The sequence below is a fragment of the Sphaerodactylus townsendi genome, linkage group LG08 (assembly GCF_021028975.2).
Source record: "Sphaerodactylus townsendi isolate TG3544 linkage group LG08, MPM_Stown_v2.3, whole genome shotgun sequence".
NCBI lineage: Eukaryota > Metazoa > Chordata > Lepidosauria > Squamata > Sphaerodactylidae > Sphaerodactylus > Sphaerodactylus townsendi.
The window spans coordinates 14,613,268-14,636,516 of NC_059432.1; the positions used below are offsets into that span (position 1 = coordinate 14,613,268).

General features: G+C 46.4%; 1 protein-coding gene across 1 annotated transcript in view; it reads left to right on the forward strand.

Moving 5' to 3' along the window:
- Positions 1-23,249, forward strand: part of CDHR1 (cadherin related family member 1) — a 111,108-nt gene that overhangs the window by 83,986 nt on the left and 3,873 nt on the right. The window contains exons 16-18 of the mRNA XM_048506852.1: positions 4,872-4,939; positions 15,856-16,084; positions 17,248-17,502. Coding sequence (XP_048362809.1) covers positions 4,872-4,939; positions 15,856-16,084; positions 17,248-17,502 — 552 coding nt within the window. The remainder of the gene's footprint in view (positions 1-4,871; positions 4,940-15,855; positions 16,085-17,247; positions 17,503-23,249) is intronic.

The following is a 23,249-nucleotide window of genomic DNA, read 5'->3' on the forward strand; positions in this document are numbered from 1 at the left end:
ATGATACGATTTTAGAGTATATTCCCTTGAAAATGACCAGCATTTTTTGCACTGTATATTTCCCCAATCACAAATGTTGTTTAGTCTCAGCTAGAATTTTTGAGCAGAAAGCAGGCTGGATGTAAATGTTTAGCAGATGGTAAAACAGTAAATTACCAGCCAGCTCCATTATTTTCCAGACACTCGTTTTTGCAGTAAAGTGTCAGAGGGTGTGGAATGCTTTCTATAATTCTAGTCTAAAATTCCAATATTAGCACAGATCGAAGGTGAAGGGAGCCACCCAGTGTCTGCTCCAGATTGTGCAGGTAGCTCTGGAGATCTGAGTGGAAATCTCTGTCTTTTAATTCTATGTTCTGCTTGTCTGGATCAATGGGAAAGCTAGTTTATTTAAGTATTTATTAGATTTATTTATTAGATTTATTTCATTATTAATTATTATGTCTTATTACTCAGAGTCCTAATTATCTGTGAAAAGGGCCTTGTCTCATCCCCCTTAACTTTTACTGATGGAATCCATGGGTTGAAGGCTGCCAATATTGTGGTGGTTGCCTGGCAACTTTTACAGTGGCCACTGAGATCTCAGGAGACATAGATTTCTTAAACTTTTCAGAGGGGGCCATCCCTATGTTTCCTTTTGTTCTTAGATTCCATAGTATTCTGGTGTTTGAAATTGTGCCTTCAAGATTTCATGTTTAAGAAACTCCCTTCCATCGTGCATTCCCTTCTCTTTTAGTATTTGTTTGTTTGTTTGTTATATTTATATACCGCCCTCCCCCGGAGGGCTCGGGGCGGTGAACAGCAAAAACATAAATAGAGCACATAAGACCAAGACTAAAATCCGTTAAATTAGTTTTCTGGCTCTATATAAAGTAAAACCCCATCCCATTAAAACGCAGCATACTAAAATCAACATGATAGATGGCACCTACTATCGCCCCCTAAAAGAAAAGGGGGAAGAAGATGGCATGGGATCATACAAAGTAGATCCCTTAACCATGGGATCATACAAAGTAGATCCCTAAGTTTACTGAAATCAGCTTTCTTAAATTCTAGAATGCATGCCTGACTTAGCTTGGCTTCTCCCTACAATGTATAACCAAATCCATGCTAACATGATCACTCCCACCAAAGGAGCCTACCACTTGCACTAGGTCATCATTGGACTCTGATCTGGATAATTGGATTTGACTCCCCACTCCTTCTCATGAATGGTGGAGTCTAATCTGGCTTCCTCACTTCTCCACAAGAAACCTTCTGGGCGATCTTGGGCCAGTCCCAGTTCACTGAGAATTTTCTCAGCCCCTCCTAACTCACAAGGGGTCTGTTGTGGGGAGAGGAAGGGAAGGAGTTTGTAAGCCACTCTGGATTTCTTAAGGTTGAGAAAAAGGAGGGTATAAATCCAAACTGTTCTTCCGCTTCTTGAGGTAGAACTAGTGTTGCCATCCGCCAAGAGGGACTTGGAGATCTCATGGAATTTCACCTGATTTTTAGACTACAGAGACTGGTTTCCCAGGAGAATATGGCTAATTTGGTGGGTGGACTCTATGGTATTAGAGCAGCAGTTCTCAACCTGTGGGTCCCCCTACAGGAGACTCAAAGGGGCTTACAATCTCCTTGCCCTTCCCCCCTCACAACAAACACCCTGTGTGGTAGGTGGGGCTGAGAGAGTTCTGAGAAGCTGTGACTAGCCCAAGGTCACCCAGCTGGCGTGTGTGGGAGTGTATTCCCCAGATAAGCCTCCACAGCTGGGGAGTGAATTCCCCAGATAAGCCTCCACAGCTCAGGTGGCAGAGTTGGGAATCAAACCCGGTTCCTCCAGATTAGATACACGAGCTCTTAACCTCCTACGCCACTGCTGCTCCAGTTTCCTTTTTACTAGGCCTTTTGCAAGCAAAATGGATCCTCGCCTCCCCAATCTCCATCTTCCCAAGGCTCCACCCCTAACTCTCCAGGAATTTCCCAGGCTGGAGTTTGCAACCATTGATGGAATGTGAAAGATTAATATACAGCCCCGATCCAATGTACAGCACTGTGGCGATCTTAGACATTGATGCAGGGATTCATATGGGTTTAGACTCAATGCAAACTCTCCATGTGGCCCCAAAGCAGGGCGAAACAATGTCACACAATGCCATCAAGTGAATATCTAGGTACAAAACACAACATTATGTGCATTTTACATGCATCTTTAATATAACATGGTGCTTTACTGTAACATAGAATAATAGTTTTGGCCAAGAAGAATACCATATTATTATTAACTGCATAATATCTAGTGAACCCCAGGGAGCTGTATATATTGTTGGCACATTTTATAGCACTCCTGGAATTTCTCTTGAAAGGTAATAATTTTTCAGTGTGTTATGCTAAATATCCGGAGTGACATTTGAATACACCGCTCGCTGCCACGTCCCTTTATTTCTCTCAATGACTCTGCTGGCTTTTTTTCATTATCCGGACCTTCCCATGAAATTTGTGCCTGATGTTTTACAAAAATGTTGCATGGAAAAGTGTGTTTTTTATATAAAACCAAAGAGACATTTTCAGTGTATAAATATGTATCCAGAAGTGGGATCCAGCAAGTTCTCACAGGTTCCTGAGAGTAGGTTACGAATAATTCGTGTGTGCCGAGAGGGGGTTACGAATTGGTGATTTTGCCATGTGATTTTTGCCTTAGTTACGCCCCTCCTCTCAGCAGTAGTGTGCAGAACTTGAAGCAGTCTAGCAGGAGGTGCACCGGCGTACGTGGCAGCCTGCGCCTGCATGCATTCGTTTCCCGCCCAAGGACCAGCGCAGCGGCTGCGTCCTTGCCACAGCCCTGCCCAGGAATGCCCCACCCCCTGTCATGCCCCACCCAGCCACATTGGTGCTACGCCACAGTTTGAATCCCACCACCATAGGAACCTGTTTCTGAAATTTTTGGATCCCACCACTGTATGTATCACCTTCTAACCTGTGTCACCAAAGCTGACTGCTTTTCAGCTTTGGGAGAGAGAACACACACACGCAAATACATGCATGACTTATACTGACTCAAACCAGTCCATCAGCATTGCCCAATCAGAATGGCAGCAGCCCTCTATGGAGGTCTTTCACATCACGACCTGCCTGGCCCTTTCAAAATGGAGGTGCCTGGGATTGAACCTGGCACCTTCTGTATGCAAAGCAGAGGCTCTTCCACTGAGCCACAACTCTCTCTTAGCTGTGAAAAAAAGCAGTGAAGGGAAGGGATGCCCTTTTTCTGCTTCTCCGCGCTGTTCCCCTTTTCTGGCAGGTCAATTCCAACTTCATATTTCCCTTTCAAAGCACACTATGGAAACTGGAGGGTGTGTGTGTGTTGTAACTATTGTGGCAACTTAAAGTAGGAAAGGAGCAAGTGAATGAAGAAGAAGAAGAAGAGTTTGGATTTATATCCCCCCTTTTTCTCCTGCAGGAGACTCAAAGGGGCTTACGATCTCCTTGCCCTTCCCCCCTCACAACAAACACGCTGTGAGGTAGGTGGGGCTGAGAGAGCTCCGAGAAACTGTGACTTGCCCAAGGTCACCCAGCTGGCGTGTGTGGGAGTGTACAGGCTAATCTGAATTCCCCAGATAAGCCTCCACAGCTCAGGCAGCAGAGCTGGGAATCAAACCCAGTTCCTCCAGATGAGATACATGAGCTCTTAACCTCCTACGCCACTGCTGCTCCATGAAGTAGGAAAGAAGCAAGTGAATGAAAACTGTTTTTTCTCAGAGAAAAGAGCCCACAATTTGACTTTTGTTGCAGGCTCATGCATGTAAGTACAGTGACCAATTAAGCTATGGCCCTTGTGGTTTCCTTCATAGTGAGCATTCATTCCCTTTGAGTTGGATTCTCGGTTGCACACACATTTTCCCTTCTTCAGAACTCACCACGCTCTCAGATCAGAGATTCCCCACGTTTCTGACATCATTTAATGTGCAACTTTTTCTCTCCCTTCGCAGGGAAAGGGAAGGAGTTCACTGTATGTTAAGTTTTCTATGGCCGTTTCCGCACGAAGGCGGAAACGGCCTGGTCGGCGTTTATGACGCCCACCCGACGACGCTGGGACCGTCCGCATGGACGGTCCTGGGAACAGCCGGGCAGCCGGTGCCATGGAGCGCCGGCGCCCGGCCGACCCGGCATGTCCCTGGGCCTCTGGCGCGTCGCTGAGGCCTGGGGACAAGGTACGTGCCGGGTGGGGGAGGCGGCGTGAAGCCGCTGCCGTTCGCTTGGCAGCTGCATCACAGCGGCGTTTCCCCAAAAAGAGCGCTGGGAAGCGCTCTGGGGAAACGCCGGCTTCAGGCCGGGAGGGCGGCGCGAGGGCGGCACGGCTGCGTTGCAGCTGCGCCCCCCGTGCGAATGGCGGCCTGGAGACGGCGTTTTTACCGTCTCCAGGTCACCATTCATTGCCCGTGCAGAAACGGCCTTTGGGTTTTCTCTCTCCTCCCTGCCTTTTCCATCCCACACAACAGCAGTCTCTTTCACTCTGCAGGTCATCAGGGCTTTTGTGTTGTTATTTTAATGCTGAAGGTATACCATAATAGAACCTTGAAATTAACATGAAATGGACATGGGCTACTAAAGTAATGCTAGTCTAAAGATGGCGCCAAAAAAAAGGTGGCAGGCAACCTCCCCAAATGCACAGAAAGAACATGGAAGTGGTAGGCTGGCAAAATGGTGGATTGACTCAGCTAGGGAACCTAGGGACACTTTGCAGGGAAAGGATCCCTGTGTAAATGAAGACCCACAGGAAAACCCCAGCGCAAAACAAACAGCCGCAGGGTAAGTGGTGCGTGCACAAATGGCCTACGAAAGGCAGCTTTGTTGGCATTTGCAATTCCCATTAATCCATTTTGCGTTCTCTTCTTAAGGCCACAGATCCAGATTCGGGCCTTTGGGGCGAAGTGAAGTATTCCATATATGGAACAGGAGCAGATCTGTAAGTGTAAAATGCATAGATTGTGTTTGAACTATTCTTTTTTAAAACAGCGTTTGTGTTCTACCCCACTGCATCAGCAATTGTGAAATTCATTCTTAAGAAATCTTTTGGAGACTCGTTCTTAAGAAATCTTGTGTCTTTTGGATACTGTTTCTCAGAAATGGTATTCTTCTGCGAAGCAATGAGCAAAGGGCTGAGTTCCCCCCGTACAAAACCAATCTGACCACATAAATAACAGAAGTCATGTTCAGACAGTGAGCCCATGCACCATCTGTGTACAGTATACACTATTTTTTTCTTTATACATGCACCAAGGAGTTCTCATAGTACATTCAACACATGTACAGTTCAATATGTGGTCTAAGAATTGTGTTTATCCAGGTACTAGTCCCTGATTTCATTTGTAAAGAGAGTGTGCATTGGTTCTTCCTTAGGGTATATTTATTCACTGGAACTTGTGAACAATAGAGTTGAGGTTACCAACCTCCAGTGGTGGTGAGAGATCTCCTGGAATCACGTCCCCCTGGAGAAAATGACTGCTTTGTAAAGGGGATTCTATGTCCTTATACCCCATTGAAGTCCCAGCCAGAGGTGGGATCCAGCAGGTTCTCACCAGTTCCCAAGAGTGCGGGGCTGGCAAGGGAACCGTCTTGCCCCACATGTCCCAAATCGGCCTCTGCGCTCAGCAGAGGCAAATTTGCTGGTGATCCCTGGCCCCTCAATGATGCGGCTGGCCTCCACCCGGGCCAGAGCTTTTACAGCTCTGGCCCCTGCCTGGAGGAACACTCTACCTCCAGCTACGCGGGCCCTGCGGGATCTTAATGAATTTCGCAGGGCCTGCAAGACGGAGCTGTTCCACCGGGCTTTTGGGGAGTCCAGCCGCTGATGCCCCCCTCCTCCTTTTCATAACATCTGTGGACCCTGTTGTTCCCTCTCTTTCCTTCCCCTCCCCCCCTTTTTGTTAGGGGATTTCTAGTAGGACGCCATCAATATATTTGATTAGGATGCTGCATTTTAATGGGGTTGATTTTAACATATAGAGCCATATTTAATGATTATTTACTGATTTTATCTGTGCTCTATCTATTTGTTTTGTTCACCGCCCTGAGCCCTTCGGAGGAGGGCGGTTTATAAATACAATAAATAATAATAATAATAATAATTATTATTATTATTTGTGTGTGCCGAGAGGGGGTTACTAATTGGGTCCGCTTTTCCATGCCTCCCCGAGAGGCATCCTGCCTTTGAACGTGAAGGTTCCATATAGCAATTGTGACTAATAATGTAACTCCCTGAACTGGGTTAATCCCTTCCAGGTACTGCAATTCATGGATTCTCAGCCTTTCGTACCTTTTATCTCACCAGTCTCTATCAAAGAACCTGTGTGTTTCACCATTGCTGTGTTCAGATTTGTAAGTTGGGGCATTTTCTATAATGTGATGATGATATAGAAATGACCTGGTGCAAAAAAAAATTGGGGGGTCGTGGTGGGGTAGCTGCCCATGGGGGGGGGCATCCAACTCAGGTTTTGCCCAGGGCTCAGGATTGCCCAGGTATGCCTCTGACCTCTTTGTTGAGGGGGGGCTGGCGAAGGAACCTGTTACTAAAAAATTTGGATCCCACCACTGGTCCCAGCCCTTCCCTCATCTCGTCCTCCTCCGGCTCCACTCCCAAACTCTCCACATATTTCCCTTCCACAGCTAGAAACCCTAATGGCACACTGTTGCTGTTTTCGGGCTTACCACCCATAGCATTAAAGTTTACTTTTAGCACACAATATTGTGACTATCAGTTTGAAACCGACGTGAGATGATCAGTGTTTTGAAACTGTCAAGCAAAGAAACAGAACTAAAATATTAGAAGAACAGGAACTGGTGCAGCACTCCTCTTGGGGGTTAATATGAAGCTGTGCAGGATTTGAGATACATGTGACTACACAGTACACACATACACATCGTACCACAGAAAGGAATATCAAGATGGCAGTGTTGGATGGTGCAGTGCAGCTGATTGGGGTGGCAAATTTTTTTGGTCCCGTCTCAACACAGACCCGGGATATCAAGGAAAAAGCTTGTCCTCCCATTTGCAAACAGATTTTCAAAACGGCATCGATAATAATGAATGATGCATATCTCCCCAAAAGTATTTTTGATTTAGTCATCGAACAGAATTGGGCATGGGCTTTTCTGGTATGCTTGAGAAACAAATGGCATTATAAGGAATTATAAATGGGGTAAGTAGCAGGGCTTATATTACAGCAAGCCTGGGCCCTTACTGTTGATGACTGCTTCTCCAGGTACTATTTTTGGAAAGCTACAGGGAAGCTAAATACTATTTTGAGAATGCTGTGAAAACCAAGCTTTGACCTACATAGCCCAGGCTAGCCTGAACTTGTCAGATATCAGAAGCTAAGCAGGGTTGGCCCTGGTTTGTATTTGGATGGGCAACATCCAAGGAGTGTGGCGCAGAGGCGGGCAATGGCAAACCACCTCTGAACTTCTCTTATCTTGAAACTCCTATGGGGTTGCCATAAATCTTCCATAACTTGATGACCAAAAAAACAACAACACAAAACCCCAAGAAGCAAAGCTCAGGGGCTTGTGAATTTTGGTAGGAACTCTCACCTCCTCCCTTCCGATAATCTGTGTCCTGAGGACTGGGGCTCAACTCACACCCTTTGGACTATCCTATCCTTTGTGTTTTCAGAAAGCTTTCTGAGATGCCTGATCCATAATCATAGCTACAATGCCCACAAAGGGTAGAGTTGCCAACCGGCCAGAGGAAAACGATGTCCTTTAATAGCGAGTTAATGCGTAGAAATAAGCTGCTGAAACTTTTCGTGATATGAAATTGAATAACAACCAGCCGCATCCGAAATCAGGATGGGGCACCAATGCAGCGCCACCCCACCACTCCCAGGTCGATTCCGCACCTGCGTTATTGACCTAAGATCAAGCTGCGTTCGACCTAAGTGCTCCGCACAACCACTGGGATCGATGTGGTTTTGTACCACCTTCTCCCCGTGTAACGGTCAAATTTCCGATTCCAGTTGGGAACTACTACTTTTTCAGGGAATCACGCTCGAACTCAGCTCGATTCCAGTAAAGTGCGGAATCTCTGGTGCCAAGAGTCCCCCATTCAGCCAATCACAGCGGAGTGTTTCGGGCATGCGTACAGCTGGCCAATCAAAAAACGCCACCTTCGTCCCTCCATTCCTGTGGCAGTTTTTTTTATAACGTGTGTGGGGATAGACGGAACATGGCCATAGAACAGTAGCCAATCAGAACAGAGTGGCGAAGAGGCACAGGATGATTCCGCCCTCCGAGCTGGGATCAAGCTGGTTGCAGTGGGGAACAACAATGACTTCGACCTAGGTTAGTACCCTTCTCAGGGAACTGGGTCGAACCTATTTTACTCATGTGCGGAATCGCCCTCAAAGAGGCTTCCCGGTGGTATGGGGAGGCTTTAAAAGCCAAAAAGCCTTCCAGCCGCCAAAAAGCTCCTATTGGGCAGAATAAACTTACGCAATGTTTTTGGTGGTGTAAGTCAGCCACCTTGTCCACTGGTGCAACTGGGTGAATGGTTGGGAGGGAATCAACTAAAGTCAGTTCCTCCCCCAGCCATGCCCCTGGACTGCCCCCTCTACGCTGGTGGCGACAGGGGCCCAGGGGAGTCATTAGAATAATTTAAAAGGGGATTCATTTAAAATGTTTTGAGGCTAGAAATAAAATGTTTTGGAAACCAAAGGGGTAGGAAGTGCAGAATTCCATGAAGAATCACACTAGATTGCTGTGTGTGGGAATACGTGTACACACACCCTCTTTCTGTCCAAACTTGCATTGAACAGTTCCATGGAATCTAATTCAATGTTGTTATTAATGCCCAGCACCTCATATCTATTAGAGAGGGGCAAATTCTCCAAATAGCTGTCTGTCAAATCATTTCCAGAATAAAACTGGTCAATTCTAGATTGCTTGCACGGTTTCTGCTTGGGGATGTTATTTGGTGATGTATATCGGTTTTTTTGCCCCCATTAGGTTCCTATAGCTTTTTCAGCCGCAGCTTCTCACACTATTGAAGACAGCCAGCTCTGTTTTATCAGCTCAGGCAGCAGCTTCTATAGCCAATCAGTGAGTTCCAAATAGTTTACCAGCTATTGGAGCAGTCAACAAAATAGTTGCGAGACTTCAGGTGTTCAAAATTATGCTAGCTATCAAAAGTTGCTTCTCGGGATTATAACAAAAAACCTTTATAAAGGTTTGGTGCCTGTAAATCCAGTTTATAAAACAAACATTCAGTCAGCTAGCATTCCAAGGTCAGTACAAGGCTCATTATCAGCAGTCGTCTCAAGAGGAGTATAAGGCAATGTTACTGCCGCCCGGTTCTTCACTTAGTCATTAAAATCTACTCCCGTTCCTTTGAAAAAGAGTCTGAAGAATAAAACATAATTAAAATGAGAGACTTATCCAAAAGTTGACAGAGCTTAGACAGAGAGGGGCGTCTGCTACACTCAGCAACCGGAACCGGAACCCCGGAATCTAATTCAATGTTTTAACATTAAAATAAATGCAGGTAATTGCTTTGAATGAGCAGTGACGGATAGGACAGACAGCTGTTACCTCCCGACCTGAAGGATGGGGAATAACATTAGAGACATTTAATCTGTGGGCGCTTTCGCACGTGCAGAATAATGCACTTCCAATGCACTTTGCAGCTGCATTTTACTGTGTGAAATAGCAAAATACTATATTTGTTTACAATCCTGTTTACAATTGAATGGTCAACATTTTTAATCTATGTTATATTTTTACAAATGAAGTGTGATGTTAGAATGTAAAACCACTCATAGATGGCACGTACAATTCTTTTAAATTTAATAATGGTGCATACCCACGCTTTTATACCTTATGCCAATAAAGGTCTATTGTGATTATGATTGTGTGAAATAGCAAAATCCACTTGCATACAATTGTGAAAGTGGACTGAAAGTGCATTATTCTGCATGTGCGGAAGTGCCCTAAATCAATAAAAATGAATCCTCTGGGATATTCAATTTGTGCCCAAAGGGAATACTTTCCATGGAAATTGTTTGATCTTGCCCTTAGGATCTGAGCGAGAGATTTGTCCTTGCCTTTCTTCATCCCAAAAGGAACCTGAAACGAAGCTAGCTGAACCACCCGATTTGCATGTATCATGCTTTCCTTGTCTGCACGGTTGGCAGACTTATTTTATTCCGGCCTGATGTAATACCTCGCTCTTACCAACCGCATCAAGAAGCAACTCTTTCTTGCTTCAGCACAGAGGCATTGTGTTTGGGGAGGAATCTGTCATGCTTTGCCGTTCAGAAATATGAAAGCCGTTAACAAGGAATATAAGCAAAATGGCTTCAAAACGAAACTTGGAACGCCTGACAACGAGTCTCTCCAAACAAAGAGGCCCTAGAGACCTTGAATAATATTCAGCATTACATCTAGACCCATCAACGGCACAACTGCGGCTGCATTTTGCAGCACTGACTGTTGTAGATGCGAATTCAGCCCTAGCCCGTGTACAAATGCTCTCTGGTCTGAGAATGTCAAGTTTTCACCCGGGCAGAGAGATAGGATGACTAGAAGAAGAGTTTGGATTATATCCCCCCTTTCTCTCCTGTAGGAGACTCAAAGGGGCTGACAATCTCCTTGCCCTTCCCCCCTCACAACAAACACCCTGTGAGGTGGGTGGAGCTGAGAGCTCTGAGAAGCTGTGACTAGCCCAAGGTCACCCAGCTGGTGTGTGTGGGAGTGTACAGGCTAATCTGAATTTCCCAGATAAGCCTCAACAGCTCAGGCGGCAGAGCTGGGAATCAAACCCGGTTCCTCCAGATTAGATACACGAGCTGTTAACCTCCTACACCACTGCTCTTAACCTCCTACGCCACTCCAGCAGACTACCAGCTGCTGGATACATCACACTGGCTTCTTTTTCACTGAGGGCTCCGGTGAAGCCAATTCTGAAATGTTTTGACCTTTCTCCAGCTAAGAAGCCGATTTCTCCTCTCCGGAGGAAAATAAAGGCTGACATACACAGCTGATGGAGATGCTGGGCGGGACGACGTTCGAGTCAAGTGAAACGCTCCTCCATCCCCACCCCCATTTTAAGAACCCTTTACAAACCGGGTTTGTGAAAATGTAGACATTCATCCTTTTTCAAAAAATAGTTTGGATAGACAGAAGCTTGTCCTGTTCACACAGGCGGGGCTAGTGTAACCTCAGCTTGTAGGTTCTGTGGGGCAGAACTTGGAATGAGTTTGCAACAGCAAATTTTAAAAACAATATGGATTTATGGAGGAGAAGTCGATCTATGGCTACCAATCTTGATCCTCCTTGATCTCAGATTGCAAATGCCTTAGCAGACCAGGTGCTCAGAAGCAGCAGCAGCAGAAGGCCATTGCTTTCACATCCTGCATGTGAGCTCCCAAAGGCACCTGGTGGGCCACTGCGAGGAGCAGAATGCTGGACTAGATGGACTCTGGTCTGATCCAGCAGGCTAGTTCTTATGTTCTTATGTAATATGGTTTACTTTCTTAACATATAACATATAACATCAACATTTAACATCACACTTCAAGGTCCTGTTCAGGTTGCATTTTCAAGTCCTTCTATTTACAGTCTACTGATACTGCCAAGTCCATTTCTTCTTTGCAAGTGGGTTGGCTCCTGAAGACTCCGAGGGCTTGATGAACAGGATTCAACATGATGAAGGTTTCCAGGAGAACTCTCACCCACTACAAACACAAAAAGAAACCCTGAAACAATAAACTCCAACATTTACAACATAGCAAAAACAAACAACTTCCTTCCCAGTAGTTCCCAACAACATTGCAGTTACCTTAGCAAGGTGTTAAGGGCTTATAGAAATCAAGGTCCAAGTCTGGTAGCCTTGTCTCCTCCAAACTACATGAGCTCTGCTGCAGCCTCTTGCTGCTTTGAGTCTCCACCCCTTACTGGGTCAACCCATTCTGAGCATGGGGGTTACACTAGCCTGATCTTGTCATCTTTCTGAAGCTAAACAGGGCCAGCCCCTGGTTAGTATTTGGATAGGAGACCACCAAAGAAGTCCAGGGTTGTTACACAGAGGGAGGTGAAGGCCAACTGCCTCTGTTTGTCTCCTGACTAGAAAACCTATAGGGGACGGCCCTTTCCACCACCAGAGTGTGGGTATTGATAAGCACAGATCAAAGCCTGGCTGCCACAGTTAAATAACCCAGGCTCCTTCCGCACATGCAGAATAATGCACTTTCAAACTGCTTTCAGTGCTCTTTGAAGCTGTACAGAATAGCAAAATCCACTTGCAAACAGTTGTGAAAGTGGTTTGAAAACACATTATTTTGTGTGTGCGGAAGGGCCCCCAGTTCCATAAAGATTTCTTCAGTGTTCAAAACATTTATTGTTTTCTTTCAATTCTGCGCAGAAGAGGGAACTCTCCTTTGTCGAGCAGGACAGAGAGGAGGTTCTAAGCACTGTTGTCTGTGTAACTTACTTTATACCCTTTTACAAACATCCCTCCTTGTCTTTTGCCCATTGGCTGGGTCAAACTGCCCATCACGTTACCAATTCTTCTCCCCTCCCTGTACATACTTGTTAGTATACTTTGTCTCTTTACCCATTGGCTGGGCCACTCCTAAAATCTCCCCCCTTTTCAAAGCCCACCTTACTTTCCACAATTGGGCATCTATTCTTTATGGCCCTCTCCGCACACACAAGGCGACTCAGGTTCGACTCGTGTCCGTGGAAATCCGTTATCTGAGCTCGACTCCTCTGTTCTCCGCACAGCAGCTGACTCGTGTCTTCGGAGCTGAGTTCACAGGGCGGGACCAACTCCCTGCGCTGCGTCCCGATTGGTTGCTGAGTTACCTGAGCTCAACTGTGCTGTTACTGGTGTTTTTTTTAAGGCGCGCTTCTCGCCGCCGCCATGAGTCTCCCATTCTGCGCATGGGCGAAATACTGCGCTGTGATTTGCTGGCTGGCAGAGTCGAGGCGAGGGAGATTCCGCACTCCGCCGGCTTCGGCTTGTGTGCAACCCGAGTTCCCAGTCGAGCTCGAAAATTTAACAGCGAGAGGGGGTGAGTCGAGTCAGACACGAGTCTGACGCTACGGGTGTGCGGAGTACCCGGGTCGGACCCAAGTCGATCTAAGGTTGAATCCTACAGTGCAGAAGTACCCTATGTCATCTTGGCCAGGTCAGAGATTTTGGTTGCTATATCAACCAAGCCTCTATTCCACCCTTCTCAAATATTTTCTGAGCTTCTGCTGACTTCTTATCTCTACTGTTTTCCCAAACCTTCTGAAAAGCTCAGTGTCAGGCTGCCCCATGCATTTCTGAAGTGCTTGGTGCCCCGTGAATTACTCTCATATAACTTGTATGATTAAATACAATGACTTAAAACATTATAAGCTAGCATATACATATCAGTATGGTTTGTTAGAGCTTTTCTTAGCATAGAAATTAATAACTTCCCATTAAATCCCCATTAATGGGACAGAACATTTTGGGTTGTTTTTTTCCAAACAGCTATGAATACCACATTCTTGCTGGGCAAAATATGAAAGCTTATGCAGATGAACTCATATGCTTTAGTCTGTTCACAATATGAAGAGTAAATTTCCTACCAGCTAACCAAACTGCGTTAGGTTTGGTCTCGGGATTCCTTCAGTCTGGCCCAGTTACCTAAATGTTATTGCATCATAACATAAAAAAAAAATTCCTGTAGACTTTTATATACAATAAACATGAATTTGGATCTTACTCACTTGCATAAATATCTGTAATAGACATTCCAATATTAGTTTAAGCTTCTGTAGCCCTTCTTCTGAATTGTACCCAGGAGTGAGGTTGTGATGTCATCAACAACACATGCCCCTCCCCCCCGCAATCTCTCACTTATCTGACAACCCTGTATTGACTTCTGACCAGAGGTGGGATCCAGCAGGTTCTCACAGGTTCCCGAAAGTAGGTTACTAATTATTTGTGTGTGCCGAGAGGGGGTTACTAATTGGTGATTTTGCCATGTGATTTTTGCCTTAGTTACGCCCCTCCTCTCAGCAGTAGCACGCAGAACTTGTAGCAGTCTAGCAGGAGGTGCACCGGCGTGCGTGGCAGCCTGCGCCTGCGTGCATTCGTTTCCTGCCCAAGAACTGGTGCAGCGGCCGCGTCCTTGCCACAGCCCCGCCCGGGAATGCCCTGCCCCCGGAATGCCTGGCCACGCCCCCGTTGTGCCCCACTTTGGCGCTATGCCACAGTTTGAATCCCACCACCATGGGAACCTGTTCCTAAAATTTTTGGATCCCACCACTGCTTCTGACCCCTACACAATTTGGTCATGTGTTCCTTAAGGAGAACTTCCTGAACACCCCACCACATCACAACAGACAGCTGAGGCGTTGCTGTGTGTACTTTGCAGTGAGAACCTAGAAAGAAGCGACAACATGCCAGAGCAGGGCTTTCATAGCTATGACACTCTCCCTGGGGAACCTAAGAACATGACTCTCAAGGAACCTTCCCCGTCTCCTTTTTACACCTGTACATTAATTCACGTGATCGAGGAAGCCATGTTTCCAAGCAGAATGCTGGGTGACTATTGAGTGTGTAGCAAAATGAGCATTGTATCATCACTGGCTTTGAAGCCCATTTCAAACTGCAATGAAATGGACTATAGACAGAGGAGAGAGAGAGAGAGATTGTGCATGGGGGACTGGTCAGGCTGGTGGCAAGTTGTCCTGGTTACCTGCCTTCTCTGTCATCCCCCCCCCCCCGGTGCTTATCCCACTGCTTATCCGACCCCATCCCAACTTACTCCGGAGTTGCTATGGCTCTCTGCTGACACTCTGTGCTGACACGGCCCTTCAGACCTCACAGGTTGGTTGCCAGAACCAGGGTGAGAGTCTGGAGGACAGGGCCCCAGACAGCAGGACGGGATTGGTTTTGGGGGTGGAAGAGGGTGGCTGTGGGAATTGAGAGGCAGGCAGGAGTCCCGGCAGGAGTGCAGCCTGGCCCCACTTCTTCACCGGGGCAGGGTTGGTGTGTTGGGCAGGTGAGAGCGTCGCTAGGGAAATGAGGAAGGGTGGAAGTCCCAGCAGAAAAGTGGCTTGGTGCACTTCTCCATAAGGGTGGGGGTGGTTTGGGGGGCAGGGGAAGGGGGGCTGGGGGAATGGGAAGACAGGGTGGAGGCCTGGCTGGAGGGCAGCTTGGTGGTGGTTGTCCACTGGGCCCTTTTGAGAGCAACAACAAACTCTCAGCCAATGGGTGCATAAGAAAGTCTCCTGCATGCCCATGCTGAGGGTTCATCATCATGACATTAGCAAATTATATAGAGTAAGATTGCTTTTAAGTATTTCTAGAGAAGTGGCTAGTTAACTGTGCAAATAAGTTGGCAAATATGATCCAGTGTCAGGATTGGGTCTAGACAATGGTGGGATCCAAAAATTTTAGTATGGGGCAATGGGGCTGGCCGTGGCACGACAGGGGCATGACCGGGCATTCCGGGGGTAGGGCATTCCTGGGCGGAACTGTGGAAAGGACGCAGCCACTGCGCCGGTCCTTGGGCGGGAAACGAATGCACACAGGCACAGGCTGCCACACACGCCGCTGCACCTCCTAGACTGCTTCAAGTTCTGCGCGCTACTGCTGAGAGGAGGGGTGTAACTAAGGCAAAAATCACATGGCAAAATCACCAATTAGTAACCCCCTCTCGGCACACACAAATAATTAGTGACCTACTCTCGGGAACCTGTGAGAACCTGCTGGATCCCACCTCTGGGTCTAGAGTCAACATACCATAAAAGGGAGAAAGAATCTTATCACACTACCTCTGAGCACAGCCTTAAAGAGACCTGACCTGCTTAGGAGGTAAACATCATCCTTTCTATGCTGTTTTCCAGATTCTTGATCCACCCGTCTACTGGGATTATCTATACCCAACCATGGGCCACATTAGATGCTGAGGTCAACTCCAAATACAACTTCTACGTGAAAGCAGAAGATACGGAAGGGAAGTACAGCTTGTCTGAAGTCTTCATTACGGTGCTTGACGTCAACGATCACTCCCCGGAGTTCAACGGGAACATCCAGGAGAAAACTATGATTATTGGATCGCCAGTAAAAGTGGAGGTGGGTTGCGGCACATTATATTCTGTAGTTTCTAGAAGCTTTCCACCTCTTCAAGATGGGAAAAAGCTAAATGTCTCCCAGAGACAGAGTGAGTCACAGTTGGGGTATTGCAGGGGCACACGCATGCACACAGAAAAAGAGAGCCTAGGGAATATCTGAGGCAAGGGGAGAAGAGAGAAGAGATCCGAGTGAGTATTTATGAGGGGGTATTGAAATGAAGGGGATTGGCATGGAAGGATAGAATAGAAAGGTAAGGATCAAGGAGCCCCTCCTCCCACCCATGTCATTTCACAGATCCATCCTGAGGAGGAGGAGGAGGAGGAGGAGCAACAGTACTACAAGTAGTAATATTACTACTAGTAATAACAGTACTGCTGCTGCTGCTGCTGCTGCTGCTGGTACACACACACAAGCCTTTATTGGCATACAAAACAGGACAATATTTTAAAGCAAAACGAAGTTTAAGAAATACAGTTAAAATTACTAATTTCCAGTATAAAATTTGCAACAGTTTCACAAAAGAGCACATCAGAGCTGTTCAGGAGATTGGGTATCTTATAACACTCTTGCCACTGAGAACATTGCAAGAAAATGGAATTCATGTATTTCATGCGTATCTTATTGTATTTAGGGCATACAAACAGAGAATGGTCAAGTGTTTCAACCATAGTCATATCACATGAACAAACTCTTTTAGAATGTTCCATATTCTTGAATCTTCCCTCGAGGAGAGCTGATGGCAGCACATTACATCTTGCAGTAGCCAAGGCTCTCCTCTGAGTGGGATTAATCAGCAGACGAAGATATGCTGCCGTAATTCCACGCTCACATGGGATTAATAATGTAGTCGGAGAACAGGTTGTCTTGGCTGCAAGAGTCAAATTATGAAAATCAAGATCCAAGAGCCTATTTAGTAGTAGGGGCATTCCAACCCACCATGGCCTGGAATGCCCCTGCCACGCCCCCACACCAGTGTGTACCTGGTGCATCGCGCACCCCCCTGTCCCCTTGGTGCTATGCCACTGCATCAGAGATGCCATTTTTACTTTGTTTTATCCCCACTCACTAATGAAAGCCATAAAATCGTTAACTGAATGTTCCTGTCCCTTTGGGACTGATTTGGATTCAGTAAAGGATCCCTTCCCTCATTCCCCTACGAACAGGCAATCGACCAAGATGCAGAGGAACCGAACAACATCGTCGACTACACCATTATGCAAGCCGATCCGGCCAACGTGTTCGATATAGACCCATGCACAGGAGAAATAAAGCTGAAATCCTACATCAGATCCTTGGACATCATTTACAACATCACCAAAAACAAAGACTGCATATGGTCGGTGGTAGTGCAGGCCAAAGATCGGGGCTCTCCTTCATTTAGTACCACGGCTGTTTTGAAGATTGATATCACAGAAGAGGTAAGAGAATACCAGAGATCTAATATAGAAAAGAGAGAAAAAAAGATGTGCACAGTGGAAGAGCCATTGATAATCCATGGCAAAAGCTGCATTGCGGAACATGGTAAAGTTAGATTGGAATTAATGGGGGGAGTATCAAGAAATGTCTGTCTTTAGTTATGGGGCAAGGGTAAGTTCATGGAGCACATACTCTGACATGGTTAGGATGGTATGTGAGAAGAACCCCACAAGAGATATGCAACGTATTAACAGTTAAAATTCCATTACACTGTTGTTTCCTCCCAGTATAGAATATCTACTCTTGGTTTCAGGGCAGGTGCATGAAGTCATAGATCAATTTGCTTAGAGGCTTAGTGAAGGCAGCAGGTCAGGCAGAGGGGCATCGCTGCATCTTCTCAGTGGCTTTGTGCCTGCAGCCTAGCACAGTCCATTGATTTAGCTATGAAATGCTGTAGGTGGCTGCGGTGTGGGGAACCATGTGGGGGGGCAGAAAATGCAGAGCCCTCCATCTTCTCTCTGCTCCACGGAGCAGGGCAGAGAGGTTTTCCTGCTCTGCACTGCCAACTCCCACAGCACGAGAGCCGGCAGCAGGGAGCAGAGGGAGTTTTCCTGCCCGGTGGCGCCACCTCCCGCAGCGCCCGGGACAAGCTGCCTTGGATGTCCCCATCGGCGCTACGCCTCTGCGAGCCAGCCCCCTCCAACAGCTCTGTCCAAAGGGCAGCGCATGACTGGCTCAGCATCTGCCTCACCCTCTGTCACCCCACCCAGCCAGCAACCTGCAGCCTCAGGTAACTCCATGCCATGTTTATTAAAGGTTGGAAACCGCCCTGGGCCTGAAAAGGAAGGGTGGTATTAAAAAAAACCTCATGAATATGTTAATAATAAATAAACTCATTCCATCTCAAGCATCCTTATCACCAAAGTATATCACCTGCGGTTGCACCTCCAAAGATCCTGCCACGTACCTTGTTGCTGTGCAGTTGCCTCTGCAATTATTTACTTAGCTGAAAAAGGGATTGTTTATCATTTATTTATTTGTTATTGATTGTTTATTCTATTTGTAGGCTGCTCTTCCACTTGAGACCTCAGGGCAGCTTCCAGCATCAGATAACAATAAAAAACAATACACCCCTCAGTGTAAAAAATGTATAACCATCTAATAAAATTCCATCCAGATGACATTTTAAAAATCCAACAGACTAAAAACAAATAAATCTCCCACTCCTCGTATTGTTGAATGCTTTCACGGCTGGACAACTGGTTTTTGTGCGCTGGGTGGCCGTGGTCTGGTAGATCTTGTTCCTAATGTTTCATCTGCATCTGTGGCTGGCATCTTCAGAGGTGTATCACAGAGAGAAGTATGGACAGCAACACACTTCTCTCTGTGATACATTTCTGAAGATGCCAGCCACAGATGCAGGCGAAACGTTAGGAACAAGATCTAACAGACCACGGCCACACAGCCTGGAAAGCCCACAATAACCTCCTACTCCTCATTTCCAGCAGCATAAGGGGGTGGGGAACCAAAGCAACTGCCTGTTGCGGGTTTTCCAGGCTGCGTGGCCATGGTCTGGTAGTGTTTGCTCCTAATATTTCATCCACATCTATGGCTGGCATCTTCAGAGGCATGTCACATTACGTACACATCTTACCTCTAGCACGTCTCAGTTGTTGACATGAATGGACACAAGATCACTTTTTATGGGTTGTGTCATCACAAGGAGGAGGAGGAGGAAGAGGAGGAGGATTATTATTATTGTAGATTTCACAGCTGCCAGATCTTTAGCTGGTTGTTGGCCTTCATTACAATTCGAGCCTCACCCGGAGGCCTAGGAAGTTGTAATGTATCGGTGTAGTATTCGTGCGGATCCCAGCAGGGATGTTCATTGTGTCAATTCGAAGATGTTTCAAGTGCTGCCCTAGTGTTTTTGGGATGGCGCCCAGCGTGCCGATTACCACTGGGACGACCTCAGATGGTTTGTGCCATAGACGCTGAAGCTCGATTTTCAAATCATGGTATCTAGTGACCTTCTTGTGTTCTTTTTCAATGGCCCTGCTGTCACCAGGGACTGCAATTATTATTATTATTATTATTATTATTATTATTATTATTATTATTATTATTATTATTATTATTATTATTATTATTATTATTATTATTATTATTATTTAGTTTTGTAAACCGCCCTACCCTGAAGGGCTCTGGGCGGTTCACATCATATAAGTAGAGCACAATTTAAAACATCAACAATGTACAATATAAGAACTTACGGCTCTATTAGAATTAAAACAACTTAAAAAACCCATAAAACACAGTGTTCCCATATACAGTTCCTTGTGTCCAGTCACTAAACCCTCCCCCAGAGGGGGGTTGTAGGTCCTTCAGATGTTATGGGAACCACCAGAAGGTCATAGATGCCAGCCATCGATACGGGTGAAACATTAGGAGCAAAAATTTCACAGGGCTTGTAAGATGGAGCTGGTGTAACAGCTCAGTCTTAAAAGCCCTGTGATATTCTGTCAGATCTCTCAGGGTCCGGGTCTCATCTAACAGAGCATTCCACTTGACTTGGGACAAAGATCAACAGCAGGTTCTTACTAGCCAAGCACAATGCTCTTCAAGGGCCATCGCAGGAGAGTTGGTCTTGCAGGTACAATGGCCCCAGACCGTTTGGGGCTTTGAAGGTAAGCATCAGAACCTTGAACCTGGTTCTGTGCTCCACCTGGAGCCAGTGCAGCTGGTGAAGTTCAATTCCCAAGGCTTTCAACAAGGCAGATCCTCTTCCTTTTCCTCCTTCATCAATGTGGGATTGCCAATGCTGGGTCAGAAAATATCTAGAGATTTTGAAGGTGGAGCCTGGGGAGGGGAGGATTTGGGGAGGGAGATCTCTGTGGTCTAGAGATCAGTTGTGATTCCAGGAGATCTCCAAGAATGACCTGGAGTTTGGCAACCCTACTTCACTTCCTCCTGTAAATATGTTCTCTAGTGACTTTCCTCTTTAAAGCTGAGCTGTACTGGTCAGGAAGAAAAGGTTGGTATGCGTAACATGACACACATTTTGTTGTGGGAAAGGCAGGATCAAAGCCAACAGTATGGAAACCAGGCACCCTTTTTTAATCATGTGGTCAGGGTCCAGGGGTCTGCAACCTGTGGCTCTCCAGATGTTCATGGACTGCAAATCCCATCAGTCCCTACCAGCATGGCCAATTTCCAGAGATCAAACAGAGAGAATCAGCCTCAGCGGGGAATAAAATGTGCAGGTAACTAGATGTAAAACTAGGTAGAAGGGAAAAAGACACACGAACACATGAAGCTTCTTATACTGAATCAAACCCTTGCTCCATCATTTTTTAAATTCAACTTGATACCCCACCTTTCCCAGCAAAATTCAGGCTCAGGGTGGCTCAAGATCATTGTTGTCTATTGGCAATTGGCCATGCTGGCAGGGGCTGATGGGATTTGTAGTCTGTGAATATCTGGAGAGCCGCAGGTTGCAGACCCCAACTTTGGATAGATGCACCTGTTCTTCTGCAATTATATGCGGCTTTCTACATTTTTTTTCCGGTCGTCCTTTGGAAGAACTTCTTTGACAGACTAACTAAAGGTATCCAGCAGTGCTAATCACATGGAGCAATTAAACGGGCATATTTTGTTATTAACATTTGGCCATTGCAGTTAGTCGACAGCTTCTCCCTTTGAGGCAGATACCTTGAGGCTAAGGTTCGTCGGATCACACATCAAAGCAGTCTTTTGCTCTTGGAACAATGCAGCAGTGAATATATTTCCCAAGGCAATTTAATTTAACCGATTCTACTTTTGCCAAAAATGGTATTGGTTACAAACCAGTTTAATCACTAGGATTTGGGGGGGGGGGGGGGGTCAATCATTTATCTCCGTTAGTAGTTACAATTTTTTTGAGAGAGAGAAGTTTTCAGCCTCGATTCTAGTGGCCTAGAATCAGAAGGCTGGTTCCTGAAAATGCAAAGCATCCTGGGGGGTTTGTTAGATTTTATTGGTAGTGGAATATTCTCTCTCTTGAAGAAGTTAGAAAGAGAGCCGCATAAAGCAACGGTCTTCAACCTTTCCAGACCCAGTTTTCACCCCTGAGCAGCAAGCATGTGACCCATTGAGCATGTGACAGGAAATCAGGGGACATCACAATCTAGCAACAGGAAGAGGTGGGGAACAACGGGGGCATGGCTGGGCATTCTGGGAGCGGGGCATTCCTGGGCGGGGCTGTGGCAAGGACGCAGCCGCTGCGCCGGTCCTTGGGCGGGAAACGAATGCACGCAGGCGCAGGCTGCCACGCATGCTGGTGCACCTCCTGCTAGACTGCTTCAAGTTGTGCGCGCTACTGCTGAGAGGAGGGGCGTAACTAAGGCAAAAATCACGTGGCAAAATCACCAATTAGTAACCCCCTCTCGGCACACACAAGTAATTAGTAACCTACTCGGGAACCTGTGAGAACCTGCTGGATCCCCCCTCTGCCTAAAAGGGTGATGAGTCTCTAGTACACAAACGAAGTGCGTGTAACTGCTTCACGTGGGTTGCAGCACAGTCAAAACGGAAATCTGGGCCCAGGCAAAGTCCCTTTTCTGCTTCACTAGCATCAGGTGGAAATCAGCCCTCAATTAGGATGGTCAACAGGAAATGCAGAAGGGGATATTTGGTATTGTGTTGAAAAAGAACAGCGTGTCAGATTGTTTCAGATCACGGTTGACAACATGGAGCAGATTTACAGAGTTACAGTAGGGTCCCCAGCCTTCACGTGGGAACTAGAGATCTCCCTGGAATTACAACTGATCTCCCTTGGAGAAAATGACTGCTTTGGAGGGTGGACTCTGTAGCGCTGGACCCAACAGAGGTGCTTCTCATTCCAACACTTCATCCATCCAGTGTGGTGTAGTGGTTAAGAGCAAGAGGACTCTAATGTGGAAAACTAGGTTCGATTCCCCACTGTTCCACACGAGCAGCCGACCCTTATCCAGTGAACTAGATTTTTTCCCCACTCCTTCTTGTGAAGCCTGCTGGGTGACCTTGAGCCAGTCACAGTTCTCTCAGAACTCTCCAATCGACCTCATAACAGACAACTACCTCGCAAGGTTTCTGTGATGGTAAGAGAAAGAGAAAGGAGTTTATATGCCCCTTTTGAGTATCCTTGCAGAACGGGGCGGGGGGGGCCTACATCCAAACTCTTCTTCAAATTTCCAGGAATTTCCCAACCTGGAACTGACAAACCCTAGTCGCACCCCAAATGAAAAACAGCATTGTCAGACATCCCCAGTGGTTGCCGTTTTCCGTTCCTTAGTCCTCTTACTGATGCATGATATTCCAGATATTTGTCAAACCTCATTGGTTGGGCAGTGGTGTGTCTTTTAGTTAATATAATGCTGAGCTCTTACATCCCCTTTCTTGTGTTGGTACTGAGGCAATCCCTCCTTAGCATTGTTTCCTCATTTGCAAACAACAAAATGTCATTTGTTCCCTTAATGGTAGTGGCTTACGGGTTGCTCAATTGTCTTGTTTTTGACATTTCCAGATCAAGTCCAAGGTAAAAACGTTTGTGTTAGGCCTGAGGAAGCAACCATGGACCGTGTTTGGGATTTGCATGAGTGGCGTCCTTTCTACCATTTCTGTAACCCTAATTATCTCTACCATCATATACTGGAGAAGTGTGAGAAAATCCCGGCTCCATCCTCAGAGCAAAATCAGGAAAATTATACGGGGGCGACCACGGCGTTCTTTG